This window comes from Pleurodeles waltl, chromosome 1_2 (assembly GCF_031143425.1).
Source record: "Pleurodeles waltl isolate 20211129_DDA chromosome 1_2, aPleWal1.hap1.20221129, whole genome shotgun sequence".
Taxonomy (NCBI): Eukaryota; Metazoa; Chordata; class Amphibia; order Caudata; family Salamandridae; genus Pleurodeles; species Pleurodeles waltl.
The window spans coordinates 1298187579-1298213692 of NC_090437.1; the positions used below are offsets into that span (position 1 = coordinate 1298187579).

A 26114-nucleotide genomic window follows, 5' to 3' on the forward strand; every position below is an offset into this window, starting at 1 on the left:
TTGGTATCTTTCATAGATTCACATGCGACCCGCCCACCTCCCCTCAGAGGCTCCCCTATTATACAGATATTAAAACTTCACACTCCAGTAGAAAATCTGAGGGAATTCAGCCTCTGTTGGGAGTGTTTGGGATTGGCTGAATCATGATTGGTTGATACGGAAGTTTGGGTCTTTTCACAAAACAAAGTGGATAGACTGTAAAATACCCTATGAGGCCTACTGGGGCCTACTGGTTTTACTTTTACTGACTTACTGCTTTATGTATTTAAATTTACTGTGAGGCTCCCACCTTGACGACGGGGATGATTCAAGCATGTGAATCTATGAAAGATACCAATACTGGAGAACTGCAGTTACAGGTAAGTAACTAATTTTCATCTGTGCTATGTCTTTGTCAAATGCACAGGACCAACCTCTTGTTTGTGGTAGTGTAGGCGAGCAATTAGGCTTATCATTGGACAATGTTAAGCATTTACAGCACATACCCAGTCAGAAAGCGAGATACTCAAATCCAACAGCAATTTATAATTAGCATTTACAATGCAATAGGTTTCATTTCTTTGAGTTATAGCTATTGGCATTGTAAATTCATAACCAGACTTTTCTTGCCACATAAATTGGTCAACACTGCCGATTGTCTTTTCCTGCCATATAATTCCAATGGCCCTGCATATAAATAAAGCACTTTCATTTACATTCTTCCTCTATCTGCAGCAAAAAATGAATGTTGCAATTTAGCATCCTACTTTAAATCTGTCATGCTAATTCCAGTAGAATACCACTTTCACCACCCCATGTGCAGAGCTGCTGGCTTGATAACACAATTCCCTGAAAAAAGGACTGCCACAGAGGAGAAATAAACTAAGTCACTCACACATCAAGTGTTCAAACAGTCATGGTGTAGTAAAGATATTAAGTTGGCCTGAATCATGGTCATAATTGTAATAAGGATAGATTATTAAAACCTATGCAATTATCATAAAACCTTTATCAGAAATACACTTTTGGCACTAGACTGTAATGCTCAGAAAGGCCCCTAGAGGGCACCGTAACAAAATATAATTTGTAAAAAGCATGGTCATGTAACCATATTGTTATCCCCTAGAGGGGATAACCCTATGGGGAAAAATCAGGCAAAAGTAATGCATAGAATGCAGTGTAACCTAATATGTTATGTGGGAAAAAATGGAGCAGAGGTGGAATACACCAAGTGGGTCGTCATGGCCGTATATACTTGCTACGGTTTTGTTTGCACATTTTTTGTTCATTTATTTCCTGAAACGCACCACCTTTATATATTCTTGTGCACAGTACATTCAGAAGAGAAGTGTCCTGAAATAAACATTGAAGGTGATGTTCAGGAGCTTAACATTTTATTTTAGTTGAGTGCTATCATAGTATTAATCCAACACTGTCATTACAGTTTCAATGCCTTTAAAAGTTTAGCTGTGTACTGGTACCCTAATGCAACTTTTGAGTGAATTTGAACCTGCTTTTGTATATGTGCTCTTTTATCTTATGTAATGGAGATTTGTAGTTGGCTAGCTCACCAATAGTGTATCCAAGTGCAAAAGAGTGTTGCGGTCTGTCTAAGACCGTTGCCTGCAACCAGTAGCTCCCAGACCCCTCCCACTTTACAATGGCAATGAGTAGTATATTACAAACGGAGGTGTATTTTAATATATGTATTTGTATTATAATGTTGCTACATAATACATAATGAATTAAACTGAAGCAGTCTTTTTCGCCTTTCGCTTAGGAATGGGTTAATCACCAGAACAGTACAAATCACCTAAACAAATGTCGGGCGATTCGGGAAAGGTAAGGAAATATATTAGTAAACTTAAAATGTGAGTACACCCTAAGCAGCTTTGTCTCGGTCTTCTATGCATCATCATTACTATTTTAACCTGCATTAATCTTATTTTGCTTAACTGAAAATGCTGATCACTGTTTGCTTTTCCATTTTAAAGAAGGCCCACCATGGTTTGTGAGTGGCTAACTAGTATTCATTTAAAAAAAATTATAATTACAGCATCATTTTGTTAAGTCGAGCGTGCGAGTGCTCTGACCTATTGTAGTCTGTGGGCTTTTAACCACGCCCATTGAGCACCCTTCACTATCACTCGTTCATGGGCTTGCCTTTCAAAAATCCTTTACCATTGGTAAATGCTTTACGTTTGTCACTCCTTGTGGCAGTTTTGTTACCGCCTTGGCCATCGACTCTGTCACTTAGATAATTGCACTTTTGCTGAAACGTTTGACTATGTGCAAACTTATTTTTCTTTTTGTGTGTCTCCTTCTCGCTCATCACTCAATGAAAACACTGTTGAGGAGCCGACTCAAAGCACTCTTGGCGGCCATGGCACTTTGAATCAGCTCGCTTATGTCAACTGTTTTAGTTTTCATTTTCAGTTTATGTGGCAAGAAAAGTCCATTTAGGAATTTACAACGCCAATAGCTCTAACTCGAGCAAACGTGAGACCCATTGCATTACAAATGCTTGTTGATTTGGTGGTCAGTTTGTATGTTCTGACATGTTTGTGAAACCTAAATTCTTAAATCAAGTTTCACAGGCTTCTGTTAACAGGGTAGCTGTGTTTGGTCCATGTTTCTGTTTAGGGCATTTTTCTTTATACCAGATCCCTTTTGGAATTTGACAGTTTTGCACAATTTCTTTTTTTTGTTTTTTTACTTTGGGCAGAATTGCAAAGTAGCAATTATTTTAAACTTAACTTGTTGGCATATACCCAGTTGTCATATTCTGAACTCTTTCCTAAGCTTGAAGTTTCATCTGAGGGAATTGTCATCGCATCACTCTTTTTTTTTTTTTCTTAGTTGTGCCAGTTGCTGTTTACATCTGCCTACTTGAGGTGGAAACTGCTTTGCATAGATGCATAGCATGGAATTATTTAATAGCTTCATGTTGCAAAAGGAAAAACAACTTACTTGTCACATTAGTTGTAACTAAGGATTCTCTATCTCAACATCAGTCTCACCTCTGCTTTGCGTGAACAGCTGAAAATAACGGTCACGTTCTGAGCAGTGGCATAGAGTCATACTTATTGTATAGAAAAGGGTATTGTTCTTCAGTTGAGGCAGTTTAGGTGGTGCTGTCTTAAAACAATACCCCAGATTTGTGGAAAGATGGCCAACTGGTCCTACTGAATGTGGTTGAGTCTTCCGGGGATTGCCATTCCCATTAATTCAGACAGCTATTTCTTCATGTTACTGTGTATATTGTGTCCTCCACTGTCACATGATGCAGAGCTTGGCCACTGCAAGAGATGTTTATTCCTCCTGCACCATTTAGGTGTCATTTGAGAATGCCTTTCAGAAATGCCAGTTAAATTAAAGCTTGGACTGAGTAACCACTGATATACACAGATGGGCATGTTGAGACTAGCAATATATGCCATGTCGCAGTTGTTTGTAGCACTAGCAAGCTTGGTCTGGAGATGGGTTAATTGAGTGCAAATGGTCAGACGTCCAGTACCACTCGGGCAAAATCTTAAATTTAACAAAATTCTAATCTGGCCACTCATAGGTCACATTGGTTTCAACTGTATTGGTATAGGGACTTCTTCAGAAAGTTCAAGGTAGAGTTCTGAATTCTGGACATCATAAACATGTCACAGTGCCACTATTGCATCCCCATCGCTTAACTAACTAAGAATGGTTTAAGACGTATAGGTGCATCTCCAGTGTACGTTTGCAGCAGTTGATTAATTGAATAGCCAGCCAAGGCTATGGTTGGCAGTCAGTACTACTACTACAGGCCATCAAAATGCTTGAAGCATTGAATGCTGGATAAGCAAGTAGAAGTGTTGGCCTCTGATATGGAGGCCTACATTGTTCCAGACCGTCACACTAACATGTAGGAACCCACCCACCCAGTTTACTGTGAGTGTAAACAGAAGCATTTCGTGTAGAATGGATATCCAAATATCGGACTTTGGTGGGGGCTTGTGCAAGCAGTGCAACATAACAGAATTTTCATTAAAATGTTTTGTTCCAGTCAGATTGCTTTTGTTTCGGTGGGTATCTTTTCATTTTTAATTTGAAATTTGATGTGTGATGAAGTACATTTCCATGTATGGAAGTCTCAGCTGTGATATGAGAATCTGGCCTGGCCTGGTTGGTCATATGTGTATTTATATTAACAACTGTTGTTGCACTCTTAAAGCCGCAGCAATTTTCGAATAGGCAAGCAAATGTTGGAATTCTAATAAAAAAAGCCTTAACTGTTTGTTAAAATTGAGTAATTGTGTTTTATAACAGATTTCCTGACTTGTTCAAAGACGTCTCTGGAACGTTGAGGTAAGAATGTTTTTTATCGTGGTAAATGCAGAAAGAAGTCTTTTCAGAAAAATAGTGGTAGACTTTGTTATTACTGAGCTGCGGATTTATATCGCCAGGCTGTTAGAATTATACTTGTGCTAACATGGTTAGTTGTTTCCTTCACTACTCTGGAGTTTCATGGCATTCTCATCTCCTACACAGCACCCTCCTGCGCTGATCAGGTCTTATTTCCTTAACATGTCCATATATGTGTTGATTTTTTTTTTTTTTTATCCATTCTTCCTTCCCAGAGTTTCTCTCTCCTTCATCTTTCTCATCACCATCCTAAAACCCCATTTCCATACATTTTGAGTTTTTGCCTAAATTTGTCATTCCTCAAAACTTCTCCTTCTCTGTTCAAATCTGACTCTTTATAAATGGGACTCTGCCCAATATAGAGCCTTAGCCTGTAAGCCTGTTTTAGAAAGCATTCTGACGTTTTTTCCACTGCACTGTTACAAGTATGTTATGATCATAAACTTGTTTGGACAATTCATTTAGTATCAGTAGGGCTAAGAGGTGTGTTATATCGTTGTTAAATGCTTGTCATAGAATGGCTCCAAGGTGCATAGAAAAACCTGTGCAAAGGTTCTAATGGAATGTTTTTGAAGTTCTAACATTGCTGCAGAATTACAAAATTATGATTTACTATGTCATGGCTTTGTTAGAGGGTAAGCTTCTATATATAGGAATAAACATCATTGCACATAGTCGTATCTTTCTTTGATAGTCACAAATACTTGAATAATTCCCTGCTATGTGTGTGCCCCCTAGAATACCTTTTATATTTAATTCACCTCTATGGAAACAGCCCCAAAGAATGTCTTTGCCTGTGAACTGAAAATGCTCAAAAATCTCTTCAAATTATGTTCAGAGAGCTGCATTGTAGCATTTATGTGCAGGGGGGAAAAAAGATAAAACCCTTTCAGCAGAAAACGTATATTTAAAAAAGCAGCCTGCAGGCTTACATTTAACAGATTGAAAAGGCAAAAAGGATCCTATCCCTCAAAGAAATTGGGATGCACTCCTCAGAATACTGAGTACATGCAGTTGCCTTTCTGACCCAATTCCTTTTTTCAGCTTGTGGGAGAAGGACCCGAAGACACTTGGTGGGGTTTTTACCTCAATTCATTTTTTTTTTTTTTTTCTTCACAGAAAAACAATTCTGCTTGTTTCTCTTTTTTTTTTTTTTCCCCAAAGACATTTTATTTTGATGTGCTATAAGAGTGAAAAAACAAAGGGACAGTGTAGGTAGTTGGCTCTGTATGCACTATTTCAAAGTAAGGAATAGTATGCACAGAGTCCAAGGGTTCCCCTTAGAGGTAAGATAGTGGCAAAAAGAGATAATACTAATGCTCTATTTTGTGGTAGTGTGGTCGAGCAGTAGGCTTATCAAAGGAGTAGTGTTAAGCATTTGTTGTACATAAACACAGGCAATAAATGAGGAACACACACTCGGAGACAATTCCAGGCCAATAGGTTTTTGTATAGAAAAATACATTTTCTTAGTTTATTTCAAGAACCACAGGTTCAAATTGAACATGTCATATCTCATTTGAAAGGTATTGCAGGTAAGTACTTTAGGAACTTTGAATAATCAAAATAGCATACACAATTTTCACATAAATCACATAGCTATTTCAAAAGTGGACACAGTGCAATTTTCACAGTTCCTAGGGGGAGTAAGAGTTTGTTAGTTCTTGCAGGTAAGTAAACCACCTACGGGGTTCAAGTTTGGGTCCAAAGTAGCCCACCGTTGGGGGTTCAGAGCAACCCCAAAGTTACCACACCAGCAGCTCAGGGCCGGTCAGGTGCAGAGTTAAAAGTGGTGCCCAAAACGCATAGGCTTCAATGGAGAAGGGGGTGCCCCCGGTTCCAGTCTGCCAGCAGGTAAGTACCCGCGTCTTCGGACGGCAGACCAGGGGGGTTTTGTAGGGCACCGGGGGGGACACAAGTTAGCACAGAAAGTACACCCTGAGCAGCATGGGGGCGGCCGGGTGCAGTGTGCAAACACACGTCGGGTTTCCAATGAAAATCAATGGGATACCAAGGGGTCTCTTCAGCGATGCAGGCAAGGGGGGGGGGGGGGCTCCTCGGGGTAGCCACCACCTGGGCAAGGGAGAGGGCCTCCTGGGGGTCACTCCTGCACTGGCGTTCCGATCTTTTAGGTCCTGGGGGCTGCGGGTGCAGAGTCTTTACCAGGCGTCGGGATCTGGGAGTCAGGCAGTCACGGTGTAAGGAAATGCCTCCTTGGCATGGTTACCCCCTGACTTTTTGCCTTTGCTGATGCTATGTTTTGAATTGAAAGTGTGCTGAGGCCTGCTAACCAGGCCCCAGTACCAGTGTTCTTTCCCTAACCTGTACTTTTGATTCCACAATTGGCACACCCTGGCATCCAGGTAAGTCCCTTGTAACTGGTACCCCTGGTACCAAGGGCCCTGATGCCAGGGAAGGTCTCTAAGGGCTGCAGCATATCTTATGCCACCCTGGGGACCCCTCACTCAGCACACACACACTGCTTGCCAGCTTGTGTGTGCTGGTGAGAACAAAACGAGTAAGTCGACATGGCACTCCCCTCAGGGTGCCATGCCAACCTCACACTGCCTATGCAGTATAGATAAGTCACCCCTCTAGTAGGCCTTACAGCCCTAAGGCAGGGTGCACTATACCATAGGTGAGGGCACCAGTGCATGAGCACTGTGCCCCTACAGTGTCTAAGCCAAACCTTAGACATTGTAAGTGCAGGGTAGCTGTAGGAAGTTGGCTCTGTATGCATGTAAGGAAATGCCTCCTTGGCATGGTTGCCCCCTGACTTTTTGCCTTTGCTGATGCTATGTTTACAATTGAAAGTGTGCTGAGGCCTGCTAACCAGCCCCAGCACCAGTGTTCTTTCCCTAACCTGTACTTTTGTATCCACAATTGGCAGACCCTGGCATCCAGGTAAGTCCCTTGTAACTGGTACTTCTAGTACCAAGGGCCCTGATGCCAAGGAAGGTCTCTAAGGGCTGCAGCATGTCTTATGCCACCCTGGAGACCTCTCACTCAGCACAGACACACTGCTTGCCAGCTTGTGTGTGCTAGTGAGAACAAAACAAGTAAGTCGACATGGCACTCCCCTCAGGGTGCCATGCCAGCCTCTCACTGCCTATGCAAGTATAGGTCAGTCACCCCTCTAGCAGGCCTTACAGCCCTAAGGCAGGGTGCACTATACCATAGGTGAGGGTACCAGTGCATGAGCATGGTACCCCTACAGTGTCTAAACAAAACCTTAGACATTGTAAGTGCAGGGTAGCCATAAGAGTATATGGTCTGGGAGTTTGTCAAACACGAACTCCACAGCACCATAATGGCTACACTGAAAACTGGGAAGTTTGGTATCAAACTTCTCAGCACAATAAATGCACACTGATGCCAGTGTACATTTTATTGCAAAATACACCCCAGAGGGCACCTTAGAGGTGCCCCCTGAAACTTAACCGACTGTCTGTGTAGGCTGACTAGTTCCAGCAGCCTGCCACACTAGAGACATGTTGCTGGCCCCATGGGGAGAGTGCCTTTGTCACTCTGAGGCCAGTAACAAAGCCTGCACTGGGTGGAGATGCTAACACCTCCCCCAGGCAGGAGCTGTAACACCTGGCGGTGAGCCTCAAAGGCTCACCCCTTTGTCACAGCCCAGCAGGGCACTCCAGCTTAGTGGAGTTGCCCGCCCCCTCCGGCCACGGCCCCCACTTTTGGCGGCAAGGCTGGAGGGAACAAAGAAAGCAACAAGGAGGAGTCACTGGCCAGTCAGGACAGCCCCTAAGGTGTCCTGAGCTGAGGTGACTCTAACTTTTAGAAATCCTCCATCTTGCAGATGGAGGATTCCCCCAATAGGGTTAGGATTGTGACCCCCTCCCCTTGGGAGGAGGCACAAAGAGGGTGTACCCACCCTCAGGGCTAGTAGCCATTGGCTACTAACCCCCCAGACCTAAACACGCCCTTAAATTTAGTATTTAAGGGCTACCCTGAACCCTAGAAAATTAGATTCCTGCAACAACAAGAAGAAGGACTGCCTAGCTGAAAACCCCTGCAGAGGAAGACCAGAAGACAACAACTGCCTTGGCTCCAGAAACTCACCGGCCTGTCTCCTGCCTTCCAAAGATCCTGCTCCAGCGACGCCTTCCAAAGGGACCAGCGACCTCGACATCCTCTGAGGACTGCCCCTGCTTCGAAAAGACAAGAAACTCCCGAGGACAGCGGACCTGCTCCAAGAAAAGCTGCAACTTTGTTTCCAGCAGCTTTAAAGAACCCTGCAAGCTCCCCGCAAGAAGCGTGAGACTTGCAACACTGCACCCGGCGACCCCGACTCGGCTGGTGGAGATCCGACACCTCAGGCGGGACCCCAGGACTACTCTGATACTGTGAGTACCAAAACCTGTCCCCCCTGAGCCCCCACAGCGCCGCCTGCAGAGGGAATCCCGAGGCTTCCCCTGACCGCGACTCTTTGAACCTAAAGTCCCGACGCCTGGGAGAGACCCTGCACCCGCAGCCCCCAGGACCTGAAGGACCGGACTTTCACTGGAGAAGTGACCCCCAGGAGTCCCTCTCCCTTGTCCAAGTGGAGGTTTCCCCGAGGAATCCCCCCCTTGCCTGCCTGCAGCGCTGAAGAGATCCCGAGATCTCTCATAGACTAACATTGCGAACCCGACGCTTGTTTCTACTCTGCACCCGGCCGCTCCCGCGCCGCTGAGGGTGAAATTTCTGTGTGGACTTGTGTCCCCCCCGGTGCCCTACAAAACCCCCCTGGTCTGCCCTCCGAAGACGCGGGTACTTACCTGCAAGCAGACCGGAACCGGGGCACCCCCTTCTCTCCATTCTAGCCTATGCGTTTTGGGCACCACTTTGAACTCTGCACCTGACCGGCCCTGGGCTGCTGGTGTGGTGACTTTGGGGTTGCTCTGAACCCCCAACGGTGGGCTACCTTGGACCAAGAACTAAGCCCTGCAAGTGTCTTACTTACCTGGTTAACCTAACAAATACTTACCTCCCCTAGGAACTGTGAAAATTGCACTAAGTGTCCACTTTTAAAACAGCTACTTGTGAATAACTTGAAAAGTATACATGCAATTTTGATGATTTGAAGTTCCTAAAGTACTTAACTGCAATACCTTTCGAATGAGATATTACATGTAGAATTTGAACCTGTGGTTCTTAAAATAAACTAAGAAAATATATTTTTCTATACAAAAACCTATTGGCTGGATTTGTCTCTGAGTGTGTGTACCTCATTTATTGTCTATGTGTATGTACAACAAATGCTTAACACTACTCCTTGGATTAGCCTACTGCTCGACCACACTACCACAAAATAGAGCATTAGTATTATCTCTTTTTGCCACTATCTTACCTCTAAGGGGAACCCTTGGACTCTGTGCATGCTATTCCTTACTTTGAAATAGTACATACAGAGCCAACTTCCTACAGTGTGTGTACCTCATTTATTGTCTGTGTATGTACAACAAATGCTTAACACTACTCCTTGGATAAGCCTACTGCTCGACCACACTACCACAAAATAGAGCATTAGTATTATCTATTTTTACCACTATTTTACCTCTAAGGGGAACCCTTGGACTCTGTGCATGCTATTCCTTACTTTGAAATAGCACATACAGAGCCAACTTCCTACATTGGTGGATCAGCGGTGGGGTACAAGACTTTGCATTTGCTGGACTACTCAGCCAATACCTGATCACACGACAAATTCCAAAATTGTCATTTGAAATTGATTTTTGCAATTTGAAAAGTTTTCTAAATTCTTTAAAGTCCTGCTAGGGCCTTGTGTTAGTCCCTGTTAGCATTTCTTTTCGAGTTTAAAAGTTTGTTAAAAGTTTGAATTAGATTCTAGAACCAGTTTTAGATTCTTAAAAAGTATTCCAACTTTTAGAAGCAAAATGTCTAGCACAGATGTGGCTGTGGTGGAACTCGACACCACACCTTACCTCCATCTACAGATGAGAGAGCTAAGGTCACTCTGTAAACTAAAGAAAATAGCAATGGGCCCCAAACCTACCAAAGTACAGCTCCAGGAGCTTTTGGCAGAGTTTGAAAAGGCCAACCCCTCTGAGGGTGGCAACTCAGAGGATGAAGATAGTGACTTGGAGGGAAATTCCCCCCCCCCCCCCCTCCACTCCTACTTAGGGAGAGCAGGGCTACTCAAGCCCTGACTCCACAAATAATAGTCAGAGATGCTGGTTCCCTCACAGGAGGGACCAACAACTCTGAAATCACTGAGGATAACCCCAGTGAAGAGGACATCCAGTTAGCCAGGATGGCCAAAAGATTGGCTTTGGAAAGACAGATCCTAGCCATAGAGAGGGAAAGACAAGAGATGGGCCTAGGACCCATCAATGGTGGCAGCAACATAAATAGGGTCAGAGATTCTCCTGACATGTTGAAAATCCCTAAAGGGATTGTAACTAAATATGAAGATGGTGATGACATCACCAAATGGTTCACAGCTTTTGAGAGGGCTTGTGAAACCAGAAAAGTGAACAGATCTCACTGGGGTGCTCTCCTTTGGGAAATGTTCACAGGAAAGTGTAGGGATAGACTCCTCACACTCTCTGGAAAAGATGCAGAATCTTATGACCTCATGAAGGGTACCCTGATTGAGGGCTTTGGATTCTCCACTGAGGAGTATAGGATTAGATTCAGGGGGGCTCAAAAATCCTCGAGCCAGACCTGGGTTGACTTTGTAGACTACTCAGTAAAAACACTAGATGGTTGGATTCAAGGCAGTGGTGTAAGTAATTATGATGGGCTGTACAATTTATTTGTGAAAGAACACCTGTTAAGTAATTGTTTCAATGATAAACTGCATCAGCATCTGGTAGACCTAGGACCAATTTCTCCCCAAGAATTGGGAAAGAAGGCGGACCATTGGGTCAAGACTAGGGTGTCCAAAACTTCCACAGGGGGTGACCAAAAGAAAGGGGTCACAAAACCTCCCCAGGGGAAAGGTGGTGAGACAGCCAAAACTAAAAATAGTAAAGAGTCTTCTACAGGCCCCCAAAAACCTGCACAGGAGGGTGGGCCCAGAGCCTCTTCACAAAACAATCCTGGGTACAAGGGTAAAAACTTTGATCCCAAAAAGGCCTGGTGTCGAAACTGCAGTCAGTCTGGACACCAAACTGGAGACAAGGCCTGTCCCAAGAAAAGTTCCACTCCAAACTCCAATCCAGGTAACACTGGAATGGCTAGTCTCCAAGTGGGATCAACAGTGTGCCCAGAGCAAATCAGGGTCCACACTGAAGCTGCTCTAGTCTCTGAGGGTGGGGTGGATTTAGCCACACTAGCTGCCTGGCCGCCTAACATGCAAAAATACAGACAGCAGCTCTTTATTAATGGGACAAGTGTAGAGGGCCTGAGGGATACAGGTGCCAGTGTCACCATGGTGACAGAGAAACTGGTTTCCCCTGGCCAATACCTGACTGGAAAAACTTATACAGTCACCAATGCTGACAATCAAACTAAAGCACATCCCATGGCAATGGTAACTTTAGAATGGGGAGGGGTCAATGGCCTGAAACAGGTGGTGGTCTCCTCAAACATCCCAGTAGACTGTCTGCTTGGAAATGACCTTGAGTCCTCAGCATGGGCTGAGGTAGAGCTAAAAACCCATGCAGCCATGCTGGGTATCCCTGAACTGGTGTGTGTAAAAACAAGAGCACAGTGCAAGGCACAGGGTGAAAAAGTAGAGCTGGAGTCTGGAAAAATGGCCCAGCCTACCAAGAGAAAAGGAAAGTCAGTTGGGAAACCAACTGCAACACAGTCAGAAAAAGAGAACCTCTCTTCTCAGGAAGAAGTTCTGCCCTCTGAGGGAACTGAGCCTTTGGAGCTTGAACCTTATCAGGTTGAGCTCTTAGGCCCAGGGGGACCCTCTAGGGAGGAGCTGTGTAAGGGACAAGAAACCTGTCCCTCTCTGGAAGGCCTTAGGCAGCAAGCTGCTGAAGAGTCCAAGGGCAAGAAAACTGGAACACATAGGGTCTATTGGGAAGATGGGCTCCTGTACACTGAGGCCAGAGACCCCAAACCTGGTGCCACTAGGAGAGTGGTAGTGCCTCAGTCGTTCAGAGAGTTTATTCTGACCTTGGCCCATGATATTCCCCTTGCTGGGCATTTGGGACAAACCAAGACGTGGGAGAGGTTAGTCAACCACTTCTACTGGCCCAATATGTCCCAGAAGGTTAAGGAGTTTTGCCTCTCCTGCCCCACCTGTCAATCCAGTGGTAAGACAGGTGGGCACCCAAAGGCCCCCCTCATTCCACTTCCAGTGGTGGGGGTCCCCTTTGAAAGAGTGGGTGTGGACATAGTTGGTCCACTGGAACCTCCCACAGCCTCAGGAAATATGTACATCCTAGTAGTAGTGGATCATGCTACTAGGTATCCTGAAGCTATTCCCCTTAGGTCGACTACTGCCCCTGCAGTAGCCAAGGCCCTCATTGGTATCTTTACCAGAGTGGGTTTCCCTAAGGAGGTGGTGTCTGACAGAGGTACCAACTTCATGTCAGCATACCTAAAGCACATGTGGAATGAGTGTGGAGTGACTTATAAATTCACTACACCATACCATCCACAAACTAATGGCTTAGTTGAGAGATTCAACAAGACATTAAAAGGCATGTGTAAAGAAATGGCTCCCTGTTGCAGTTACCCCCCACTTTTTGCCTGATACTGATGCTGACTTGACTGAGAAGAGTGCTGGGACCCTGCTAACCAGGCCCCAGCACCAGTGTTCCTTCACCTAAAATGTACCATTGTATCCACAATTGGCACACCCTGGCATCCAGATAAGTCCCTTGTAACTGGTACTTCTAGTACCAAGGGCCCTGATGCCAAGGAAGGTCTCTAAGGGCTGCAGCATGTCTTATGCCACCCTAGAGACCCCTCACTCAGCACAGACACACTGCTTACAAGCCTGTGTGTGCTAGTGAGAACAAAATGAGTAAGTCGACATGGCACTCCCCTCAGGGTGCCATGCCAGCCTCTCACTGCCTATGCAGTATAGGTAAGACACCCCTCTAGCAGGCCTTACAGCCCTAAGGCAGGGTGCACTATACCATAGGTGAGGGTGCCAGTGCATGAGCATGGTACCCCTACAGTGTCTAAACAAAACCTTAGACATTGTAAGTGCAGGGTAGCCATAAGACTATATGGTCTGGGAGTTTGTCAAACACGAACTCCACAGCACCATAATGGCTACACTGAAAACTGGGAAGTTTGGTATCAAACTTCTCAGCACAATAAATGCACACTGATGCCAGTGTACATTTTATTGCAAAATACACCCCAGAGGGCACCTTAGAGGTGCCCCCTGAAACTTAACCGACTATCTGTGTAGGCTGACTAGTTTTAGCAGCCTGCCACAAACCGAGACATGTTGCTGGCCCCATGGGGAGAGTGCCTTTGTCACTCTGAGGCCAGTAACAAAGCCTGCACTGGGTGGAGATGCTAACACCTCTCCCAGGCAGGAATTGTCACACCTGGCGGTGAGCCTCAAAGGCTCACCTCCTTTGTGCCAACCCAGCAGGACACTCCAGCTAGTGGAGTTGCCCGCCCCCTCCGGCCAGGCCCCACTTTTGGCGGCAAGGCCGGAGAAAATAATGAGAAAAACAAGGAGGAGTCACTGGCCAGTCAGGACAGCCCCTAAGGTGTCCTGAGCTGAAGTGACTCTAACTTTTAGAAATCCTCCATCTTGCAGATGGGGGATTCCCCCAATAGGGTTAGGATTGTGTCCCCCTCCCCTTGGGAGGAGGCACAAAGAGGGTGTACCCACCCTCAGGGCTAGTAGCCATTGGCTACTAACCCCCCAGACCTAAACACGCCCTTAAATTTAGTATTTAAGGGCTACCCTGAACCCTAGAAAATTAGATTCCTGCAACTACAAGAAGGACTGCCCAGCTGAAAACCCCTGCAGCGGAAGACCAGAAGACGACAACTGCCTTGGCTCCAGAAACTCACCGGCCTGTCTCCTGCCTTCCAAAGATCCTGCTCCAGCGACGCCTTCCAAAGGGACCAGCGACCTCGACATCCTCTGAGGACTGCCCCTGCTTCGAAAAGACAAGAAACTCCCGAGGACAGCGGACCTGCTCCAAGAAAAGCTGCAACTTTGTTTCCAGCAGCTTTAAAGAACCCTGCAAGCTCCCCGCAAGAAGCGTGAGACTTGCCACACTGCACCCGGCGACCCCGACTCGGCTGGTGGCGATCCAACACCTCAGGAGGGACCCCAGGACTACTCTGATACTGTGAGTACCAAAACCTGTCCCCCCTGAGCCCCCACAGCGCCGCCTGCAGAGGGAATCCCGAGGCTTCCCCTGACCGCGACTCTTTGAACCTAAAGTTCCGACGCCTGGGAGAGACCCTGCACCCGCAGCCCCCAGGACCTGAAGGACCGGACTTTCACTGGAGGAGTGACCCCCAGGAGTCCCTCTCCCTCGCCCAAGTGGAGGTTTCCCCGAGGAATCCCCCCCTTGCCTGCCTGCAGCGCTGAAGAGATCCCGAGATCTCTCATAGACTAACATTGCGAACCCGACGCTTGTTTCTACACTGCACCCGGCCGCCCCCGCGCTGCTGAGGGTGAAATTTCTGTGTGGACTTGTGTCCCCCCCGGTGCCCTACAAAACCCCCCTGGTCTGCCCTCCGAAGACGCGGGTACTTACCTGCAAGCAGACCGGAACCGGGGCACCCCCTTCTCTCCATTCTAGCCTATGTGTTTTGGGCACCACTTTGAACTCTGCACCTGACCGGCCCTGAGCTGCTGGTGTGGTGACTTTGGGGTTGCTCTGAACCCCCAACAGTGGGCTACCTTGGACCAAGGACTGAACCCTGTAAGTGTCCTACTTACCTGGTAAAACTAACAAAAACTTACCTCCCCCAGGAACTGTGAAAATTGCACTAAGTGTCCACTTTTAAAACAGCTATTTGTCAATAACTTGAAAAGTATACATGCAATTTTGATGATTTGAAGTTCCTAAAGTACTTACCTGCAATACCTTTCGAATGAGATATTACATGGAGAATTTGAACCTGTGGTTCTTAAAATAAACTAAGAAAAGATATTTTTCTATATAAAAACCTATTGGCTGGATTTGTCTCTGAGTGTGTGTACCTCATTTATTGTCTTGTGTATGTACAACAAATGCTTAACACTACTCCTTGGATAAGCCTACTGCTCGACCACACTACCACAAAATAGAGCATTAGTATTATCTATTTTTACCACTATTTTACCTCTAAGGGGAACCCTTGGACTCTGTGCATGCTATTCCTTACTTTGAAATAGCACATACAGAGCCAACTTCCTACAGCATGATCATGGGGCTCCCAGAAAAACTCAAAAGGAGATGGGATGTCCTCTTGCCATGTCTGCTTTTTGCTTACAGAGAGGTGCCACAGAAGGGAGTAGGATTCTCACCCTTTGAACTTCTGTTTGGTCACCCTGTAAGGGGACCACTTGCTCTTGTTAATGAAGGCTGGGAGAGACCTCTTCATGAGCCTAAACAAGACATAGTGGACTATGTACTTGGCCTTCGCTCTAGAATGGCAGAGTACATGGAAAAGGCAACCAAAAACCTTGAGGCCAGCCAACAGCTCCAGAAGTTTTGGTATGACCAAAAGGCTGCACTGGTTGAGTTCCAACCAGGGCAGAAGGTCTGGGTTCTGGAGCCTGTGGCTCCCAGGGCACTCCAGGACAAATGGAGTGGCCCTTACCCAGTGCTAGAAAGGAAGAGTCAGGTCACCTACCTGGTGGACCTGGGCACAAGCAGGAGCCCCAAGAGGGTGATCCATGTGAACCGCCTTAAGCTCTTCCATGACAGGGCTGATGTGAATCTGTTGATGGTAACAGATGAGGATCAGGAGGCAGAGAGTGAACCTCTCCCTGATCTTCTGTCATCAGACCCAAAAGATGGCTCAGTAGATGGAGTGATCTACTCAGACACCCTCTCTGGCCAACAGCAAGCTGATTGTAAGAGAGTCCTACAACAGTTTCCTGAACTCTTCTCCTTAACCCCTGGTCAGACACACCTGTGTACCCATGATGTGGACACAGGAGACAGCATGCCTGTCAAGAACAAAATCTTTAGACAATCTGACCATGTTAAGGAAAGCATTAAGGTGGAAGTCCACAAGATGCTGGAATTGGGAGTAATTGAGCGCTCTGACAGCCCCTGGGCTAGCCCAGTGGTCTTAGTCCCCAAACCTCACACCAAAGATGGAAAGAAAGAGATGAGGTTTTGTGTGGACTACAGAGGGCTCAATTCTGTCACCAAGACAGATGCTCATCCAATCCCTAGAGCTGATGAGCTCATAGATAAATTAGGTGCTGCCAAATTCTTAAGTACCTTTGACTTGACAGCAGGGTACTGGCAAATAAAAATGGCACCTGGAGCAAAAGAGAAAACAGCATTCTCCACACCTGATGGGCATTATCAGTTTACTGTTATGCCCTTTGGTTTAAAGAATGCCCCTGCCACCTTCCAAAGGTTGGTGAATCAAGTCCTTGCTGGTTTGGAGTCCTTTAGCACAGCTTATCTTGATGATATTGCTGTCTTTAGCTCCACCTGGCAGGATCACCTGGTCCACCTGAAGAAGGTCTTGAAGGCTCTGCAATCTGCAGGCCTCTCTATCAAGGCATCCAAATGCCAGATAGGGCAGGGAACTGTGGTTTACTTGGGCCACCTTGTAGGTGGAGGCCAAGTTCAGCCACTCCAACCCAAGATCCAGACTATTCTGGACTGGGTAGCTCCAAAAACCCAGACTCAAGTCAGGGCATTCCTTGGCTTGACTGGGTATTACAGGAGGTTTGTGAAGGGATATGGATCCATTGTGACAGCCCTCACTGAACTCACCTCCAAGAAAATGCCCAAGAAAGTGAACTGGACTGTGGAATGCCAACAGGCCTTTGACACCCTGAAACAAGCAATGTGCTCAGCACCAGTTCTAAAAGCTCCAGATTATTCTAAGCAGTTCATTGTGCAGACAGATGCCTCTGAACATGGGATAGGGGCAGTTTTGTCCCAAACAAATGATGATGGCCTTGACCAGCCTGTTGCTTTCATTAGCAGGAGGTTACTCCCCAGGGAGCAGCGTTGGAGTGCCATTGAGAGGGAGGCCTTTGCTGTGGTTTGGTCCCTGAAGAAGCTGAGACCATACCTCTTTGGGACTCACTTCCTAGTTCAAACTGACCACAGACCTCTCAAATGGCTGATGCAAATGAAAGGTGAAAATCCTAAACTGTTGAGGTGGTCCATCTCCCTACAGGGAATGGACTTTATAGTGGAACACAGACCTGGGACTGCCCATGCCAATGCAGATGGCCTTTCCAGGTTCTTCCACTTGGAAAATGAAGACTCTCTTGGGAAAGGTTAGTCTCATCCTCTTTCGTTTGGGGGGGGGGGGGTTGTGTAAGGAAATGCCCCCTTGGCATGGTTGCCCCCTGACTTTTTGCCTTTGCTGATGCTATGTTTTGAATTGAAAGTGTGCTGAGGCCTGCTAACCAGGCCCCAGCACCAGTGTTCTTTCCCTAACCTGTACTTTTGTATCCACAATTGGCAGACCCTGGCATCCAGATAAGTCCCTTGTAACTGGTACTTCTAGTACCAAGGGCCCTGATGCCAAGGAAGGTCTCTAAGGGCTGCAGCATGTCTTATGCCACCCTGGAGACCTCTCACTCAGCACAGACACTGCTTGCCAGCTTGTGTGTGCTAGTGAGAACAAAACGAGTAAGTCGACATGGCACTCCCCTCAGGGTGCCATGCCAGCCTCTCACTGCCTATGCAAGTATAGGTCAGTCACCCCTCTAGCAGGCCTTACAGCCCTAAGGCAGGGTGCACTATACCATAGGTGAGGGTACCAGTGCATGAGCATGGTACCCCTACAGTGTCTAAACAAAACCTTAGACATTGTAAGTGCAGGGTAGCCATAAGAGTATATGGTCTGGGAGTTTGTCAAACACGAACTCCACAGCACCACAGCTAATGTAACCACGTCAAGTAACAAATGTGGGTAGAAGACTAAGTCCTCAATTAAAGTACTATCGAAGTAATTCTTGAAGAGGTCGAAGACATAGTAAAGTAGTCCCACTTATTGGATCCTACAGTAGGGATCAGGGGGTTGCGCTAGTCATTCTAAAATATACAGACTGATAAAAGTAATGATAAAAGCCAAGTAAATCTGGATTGGGCCACAAGAAACAAATTGGATGGTGTGGCGATCCCAATAGGAGTTCCTATTGTAGAACTATAAAGTAGAGAACTGCGTAAATTATACATATTTATTTCTAGTCATCAGATGGTTGCGTCGTACGGCCTCCAATATACATGTAAAGTTAGGAGTGCAAGCCGTACTAAGCTCTAAACCCTGCTTGTTAAAATGACCGCTGCACCCACATCCAGTGTAAGATTCCTTACATTTGACACTGGTGCGGCAGTCGTTTTTAGACAGGTCTCTACTTAATTGTTCTACAATATTGGTGTAGGCTGAACTGAAAGTGTACAAACATACAAATGCACATCTTCTAAACAAGTTGAGCATATTTGTTGATATTTATAAAATTAGAAATCCCGGTGTAATCTAATATTCCCATTTGAAATTGTCATGCTGTCCTCTTCCATTTGCGAAAAGCACCTCTGCAAAGTAATTTTCGGTTAGCAAGTCTGCTTATGTTTGGTCAAACATTGGAAGAATGCAGCGGAATTGCTCATATGCAAAAAAAAAATTATTAAAAAAAAAATGTTTTTATTTATATAACAGCAATGAGATACAAGTGCCAAACATCCCACCTGAGATGTCAGTGTCAGCACACCGTGTGTTTGATTCCAGTTCTCGGAGTGCTGTATTCAGGTAAGATCTTGTTTCCTGTACAGTTTTAGGGGTACTCGCCCTGTATTTCTCACTTCACATCCCTTTTCGAAGAAAAGCAAAACTGACGTGCATCTCATTCCTCTTTCTAACAAGCTATGCTCTTTTAGATAGACAGTGTTATGAGTCAGGTAAACACTTTGAAAGGATTGCTCATCTGCAGGGGTTATTATATGTGGAGCCCAGCCCGGGTTGCAAAAATACTTGCAGTGTCTACTGTTATACTATGATCTGCCATTTATTTTTCATTATTCATTTACAAGTCATGCATGTCAGGGTTATAATTATCATTAAGAAGATCCGAAGCAATATTTTCCAGTATCTTTCATGTTCTTTACATTAACAATGTCACTTTTGCAGAAGTGTACGAAAGGTACCCTATCGATGCTTCCTCCTAAGTCAAATCCATACGATATTTTACCTTGTATTCCAATTACAAACATTAGCCAGAGAATGGAGAGTTGGTTACTTTTTCTGTTTTAACATGAATAATTCCAAAATGCACAGTGGCAGTATCGTAGCCAAAGAGGTCTAACTGAGGCACGTTTATTGCTTATTGAAAACTTTACCCAAACTGGAATAGAGAATTAAAATATGGCAACTGAGTATACATTTGTTAGCATTACCGTTAATTTATCTAATTTATTTCTAGGCCCAAAGCCTGTTACATGCACAATCTAATGCATAAGTGTGCTCATGTTGGCATACAGGGAGGCCTAGCTTGTACGTAACTTGTGTTCTGCTGAGAATGCTCTGCGACACAGGATAGCTCGACATACAGACTTTAATAACATCTAATTTGGTCAGTCTTCTCACGGTTATAAAATCTCTCCTCAACCCTAATGAATTATTAATGAAAGAATCCAAACACATTTGTTTTTCTGCATGAGACGTGTAGATACTTGGAGTTTGTGACCGTTTCTTAGAGGTGATTGTGATAGATTGAATAGTTGTAGAATGTGGCCTCCATCAGGATTTGAATTGGGAGTTAGTCGATAGTTTAAGTTTGTCTGAAAATGAAAGATGTCCTTTTAGTTCACAAGAGCTTTTAGCCACCTGCTAAATAGAGCCAACCATTTCTGTGCATGTTGTGGTACGCAACAGACTAGAATGATGGGTACTTCAATGGCTCATCTTGGTTGTTCTGTTACCCTGTTTTTAAGGTTTTACTAGCACTTATAAATCCATCTCTGCATTATCATAGCCTGTTTATCGGGTATGATCAAGAATGTCTGATTGAAGCTTATTGGATTTATTTGGACTGAACTAGAAAATACACAATTGACTTTACCTTGTCATGCTTCAACCAAAATAGGGTTAGCATAGCGTTGTCTGCAGTCTGATAGAGTTGTCATGGAGCGGAAGTGGACAGCAGTGCATTTAAAGCTTATAAGTGGCCAACTTCTAGGGAGCAGCCTCCAAACTCTGATACAGCTTAGTGACTTCCAGGAAGCAGCTGGGATTCAGCAGAAGTAGGCTATGCAGTAGTGTAAAGAAATGGCTCCCTGTTGCAGTTACCCCCCACTTTTTGCCTGATACTGATGCTGACTTGACTGAGAAGTGTGCTGGGACCCTGCTAACCAGGCCCCAGCACCAGTGTTCTTTCACCTAAAATGTACCATTGTTTCCACAATTGGCACAACCATGGCACCTAGGTAAGTCCCTTGTAACTGGTACCCCTGGTACCAAGGGCCCTGATGCCAGGGAAGGTCTCTAAGGGCTGCATCATGTCTTATGCCACCATAGGGACCCCTCACTCAGCACAGACACACTGCTTGCCAGCTTGTGTGTGCTGATGGGGAGAAAATGACTAAGTCGACATGGCACTCCCCTCAGGGTGCCATGCCAACCTCCCACTGCCTGTGGCATAGGTAAGTCACCCCTCTAGTAGGCCTTACAGCCCTAAGGCAGGGTGCACTATACCACAGGTGAGGGCATATGTGCATGAGCACTATGCCCCTACAGTGTCTAAGCAAAACCTTAGACATTGTAAGTGCAGGGTAGCCATAAGAGTATATGGGCTGGGAGTCTGTCAAAAACGAACTCCACAGCTCCATAATGGCTACACTGAATACTGGGAAGTTTAGTATCAAACTTCTCAGAATAATAAACCCACACTGATGCCAGTGTTGGATTTATTAAAAAATGCACACAGAGGGCATCTTAGAGATACCCCCTGTATTTTACCCAATTGTTCAGTGCAGGACTGACTGGTCTGTGCCAGCCTGCTGCTGAGAGACGAGTGTCTGACCTCATGCGGTGAGAGCCTTTGTGCTCTCTGAGGACAGAAACAAAGCCTGCTCTGGGTGGAGGTGCTTCACACCTCCCCCCTGCAGGAACTGTAACACCTAGCAGTGAGCTTCAAAGGCTCAAGCTTCGTGTTACAATGCCCCAGGGCACTCCAGCTAGTGGAGATGCCCGCCTCCTGGACCCAGCCCCCACTTTTGGCGGCAAGTCCAGGAGAGATAATGAGAAAAACAAGGAGGAGTCACTGGCCAGTCAGGACAGCCCCTAAGGTGTCCTGAGCTGAGGTGACTCTGACTTTAAGAAATCCTCCATCTTGTAGAAGGAGGATTCCCCCAATAGGGATAGGAATGTGACCCCCTCCCCTTGGGAGGAGGCACAAAGAGGGTGTACCCACCCTCAGGGCTAGTAGCCATTGGCTACTAACCCCCCAGACCTAAACACGCCCTTAAATTTAGTATTTAAGGGCTACCCTGAACCCTAGAAAATTAGATTCCTGCAACAACAAGAAGGACTGCCTAGCTGAAAACCCCTGCAGAGGAAGACCAGAAGACAACCACTGCCTTGGCTCCAGAAACTCACCGGCCTGTCTCCTGCCTTCCAAAGAACTCTGCTCCAGCGACGCCTTCCAAAGGGACCAGCGACCTCTGAATCCTCTGAGGACTGCCCTGCTTCGACGACGACAAGAAACTCCCGAGGACAGCGGACCTGCTCCAAAAAGACTGCAACTTTATCCAAAGGAGCAGCTTTAAAGAACCCTGCAATCTCCCCGCAAGAAGCGTGAGACTTGCAACACTGCACCCGGCGACCCCGACTCGGCTGGTGGAGAACCAACACCTCAGGGAGGACCCCCGGACTACTCTACGACTGTGAGTACCAAAACCTGTCCCCCCTGAGCCCCCACAGCGCCGCCTGCAGAGGGAATCCCGAGGCTTCCCGTGACCGCGACTCTCTGAAACCTAAGTCCCGAAGCCTGGAAAAGACCCTGCACCCGCAGCCCCCAGGACCTGAAGGACCGGACTTTCACTGCAGAAGTGACCCCCAGGAGTCCCTCTCCCTTGCCCAAGTGGAGGTTTCCCCGAGGAAGCCCCCCCTTGCCTGCCTGCAGCGCTGAAGAGATCCCTTGATCTCTCATTGACTTCCATTGCGAACCCGACGCTTGTTCTAACACTGCACCCGGCCGCCCCCGCGCCGCTGAGGGTGAAATTTCTGTGTGGGTGTAGGAAGTTGGCTCTGTATGTGCTATTTCAAAGTAAGGAATAGCATGCACAGAGTCCAAGGGTTCCCCTTAGAGGTAAGATAGTGGCAAAAAGAGATAATACTAATGCTCTATTTTGTGGTAGTGTGGTCGAGCAGTAGGCTTATCCAAGGAGTAGTGTTAAGCATTTGTTGTACATACACATAGACAATAAATGAGGTACACACACTCAGAGACAAATCCAGCCAATAGGTTTTTGTATAGAAAAATATCTTTTCTTAGTTTATTTTAAGAACCACAGGTTCAAATTCTACATGTAATATCTCATTCGAAAGGTATTGCAGGTAAGTACTTTAGGAACTTCAAATCATAAAAATTGCATGTATACTTTACAAGTTATTGACAAATAGCTGTTTTAAAAGTGGACACTTAGTGCAATTTTCACAGTTCCTGGGGGAGGTAAGTTTTTGTTAGTTTTACCAGGTAAGTAAGACACTTACAGGGTTCAGTTCTTGGTCCAAGGTAGCCCACCGTTGGGGGTTCAGAGCAACCCCAAAGTCACCACACCAGCAGCTCAGGGCCGGTCAGGTGCAGAGTTCAAAGTGGTGCCCAAAACACATAGGCTAGAATGGAGAGTAGGGGGTGCCCCGGTTCCGGTCTGCTTGCAGGTAAGTACCCGCGTCTTCGGAGGGCAGACCAGGGGGGTTTTGTAGGGCACCGGGGGGGACACAAGTCCACACAGAAATTTCACCCTCAGCGGCGCGGGGGCGGCCGGGTGCAGTGTAGGAACAGGCGTCGGGTTCGCAATGTTAGTCTATGAGAGATCTCGGGATCTCTTCAGCGCTGCAGGCAGACAAGGGGGGGATTCCTCGGGGAAACCTCCACTTGGGTAAGGGAGAGGGACTCCTGGGGGTCACTTCTCCAGTGAAAGTCCGGTCCTTCAGGTCCTGGGGGCTGCGGGTGCAGGGTCTCTCCCAGGCGTCGGGACTTTAGGTTCAAAGAGTCGCGGTCAGGGGAAGCCTCGGGATTCCCTCTGCAGGCGGCGCTGTGGGGGCTCAGGGGGGACAGGTTTTTGTACTCACAGTCTTAGAGTAGTCCTGGGGTCCCTCCTGAGGTGTTGGATCGCCACCAGCCGAGTCGGGGTCGCCGAGTGCAGTGTTGCAAGTCTCACGCTTCTTGCGGGGAGCTTGCAGGGTTCTTTAAGGCTGCTGGAAACAAAGTTGCAGCTTTTCTTGGAGCAGGTCCGCTGTCCTCGGGAGTTTCTTGTCTTTTCGAAGCAGGGGCAGTCCTCAGAGGATGTCGAGGTCGCTGGTCCTTTTGGAAGGCGTCGCTGGAGCAGGATCTTTGGAAGGCAGGAGACAGGCCGGTGAGTTTCTGGAGCCAAGGCAGTTGTCGTCTTCTGGTCTTCCTCTGCAGGGGTTTTCAGCTAGGCAGTCCTTCTTCTTGTAGTTGCAGGAATCTAATTTTCTAGGGTTCAGGGTAGCCCTTAAATACTAAATTTAAGGGCGTGTTTAGGTCTGGGGGGTTAGTAGCCAATGGCTACTAGCCCTGAGGGTGGGTACACCCTCTTTGTGCCTCCTCCCAAGGGGAGGGGGTCACAATCCTAACCCTATTGGGGGAATCCTCCATCTGCAAGATGGAGGATTTCTAAAAGTTAGAGTCACCTCAGCTCAGGACACCTTAGGGGCTGTCCTGACTGGCCAGTGGTGACTCCTTGTTGCTTTCTTTGTTCCCTCCAGCCTTGCCGCCAAAAGTGGGGGCCGTGGCCGGAGGGGGCGGGCAACTCCACTAAGCTGGAGTGCCCTGCTGGGCTGTGACAAAGGGGTGAGCCTTTGAGGCTCACCGCCAGGTGTCACAGCTCCTGCCTGGGGGAGGTGTTAGCATCTCCACCCAGTGCAGGCTTTGTTACTGGCCTCAGAGTGACAAAGGCACTCTCCCCATGGGGCCAGCAACATGTCTCGGTTGTGGCAGGCTGCTGGAACTAGTCAGCCTACACAGACAGTCGGTTAAGTTTCAGGGGGCACCTCTAAGGTGCCCTCTGTGGTGTATTTTACAATAAAATGTACACTGGCATCAGTGTGCATTTATTGTGCTGAGAAGTTTGATACCAAACTTCCCAGTTTTCAGTGTAGCCATTATTGTGCTGTGGAGTTCGTGTTTGACAGACTCCCAGACCATATACTCTTATGGCTACCCTGCACTTACAATGTCTAAGGTTTTGTTTAGACTCTGTAGGGGTACCATGCTCATGCACTGGTACCCTCACCTATGGTATAGTGCACCCTGCCTTAGGGCTGTAAGGCCTGCTAGAGGGGTGTCTTACCTATACTGCATAGGCAGTGAGAGGCTGGCATGGCACCCTGAGAGGAGTGCCATGTCGACTTACTCGTTTTGTCCTCACTAGCACACACAAGCTGGCAAGCAGTGTGTCTGTGCTGAGTGAGAGGTCTCCAGGGTGGCATAAGACATGCTGCAGCCCTTCGAGACCTTCCTTGGCATCAGGGCCCTTGGTACTAGAAGTACCAGTTACAAGGGACTTATCTGGATGCCAGGGTCTGCCAATTGTGGATACAAAAGTACAGGTTAGGGAAAGAACACTGGTGCTGGGGCCTGGTTAGCAGGCCTCAGCACACTTTCAATTGTAAACATAGCATCAGCAAAGGCAAAAAGTCAGGGGGCAACCATGCCAAGGAGGCATTTCCTTACACAACCCCCCCCCCCAAACGAAAGAGGATGAGACTAACCTTTCCCAAGAGAGTCTTCATTTTCTAAGTGGAAGAACCTGGAAAGGCCATCTGCATTGGCATGGGCAGTCCCAGGTCTGTGTTCCACTATAAAGTCCATTCCCTGTAGGGAGATGGACCACCTCAACAGTTTAGGATTTTCACCTTTCATTTGCATCAGCCATTTGAGAGGTCTGTGGTCAGTTTGAACTAGGAAGTGAGTCCCAAAGAGGTATGGTCTCAGCTTCTTCAGGGACCAAACCACAGCAAAGGCCTCCCTCTCAATGGCACTCCAACGCTGCTCCCTGTGGAGTAACCTCCTGCTAATGAAAGCAACAGGCTGGTCAAGGCCATCATCATTGGTTTGGGACAAAACTGCCCCTATCCCATGTTCAGAGGCATCAGTCTTCACAATGAACTGCTTAGAATAATCTGGAGCTTTTAGAACTGGTGCTGAGCACATTGCTTGTTTCAGGGTGTCAAAGGCCTGTTGGCATTCCACAGTCCAGTTCACTTTCTTGGGCATTTTCTTGGAGGTGAGTTCAGTGAGGGCTGTCACAATGGATCCATATCCCTTCACAAACCTCCTGTAATACCCAGTCAAGCCAAGGAATGCCCTGACTTGAGTCTGGGTTTTTGGAGCTACCCAGTCCAGAATAGTCTGGATCTTGGGTTGGAGTGGCTGAACTTGGCCTCCACCTACAAGG

General features: G+C 46.8%; 1 protein-coding gene and 1 pseudogene across 4 annotated transcripts in view; both read left to right on the forward strand.

The window, feature by feature from the left end:
- The window catches only part of LOC138250501 (uncharacterized), a 328067-nt gene that overhangs the window by 73268 nt on the left and 228685 nt on the right, over positions 1-26114 (forward strand). For all 4 annotated transcript variants that reach the window (XM_069205460.1, XM_069205468.1, XM_069205442.1 and 1 more), the window contains exons 3-5: positions 1760-1821; positions 4282-4320; positions 19135-19224. In XM_069205460.1, the coding sequence (XP_069061561.1) occupies positions 1760-1821; positions 4282-4320; positions 19135-19224 (191 nt within the window). The remainder of the gene's footprint in view (positions 1-1759; positions 1822-4281; positions 4321-19134; positions 19225-26114) is intronic.
- On the forward strand, positions 19738-19905 carry LOC138257491 (U4 spliceosomal RNA; annotated as a pseudogene).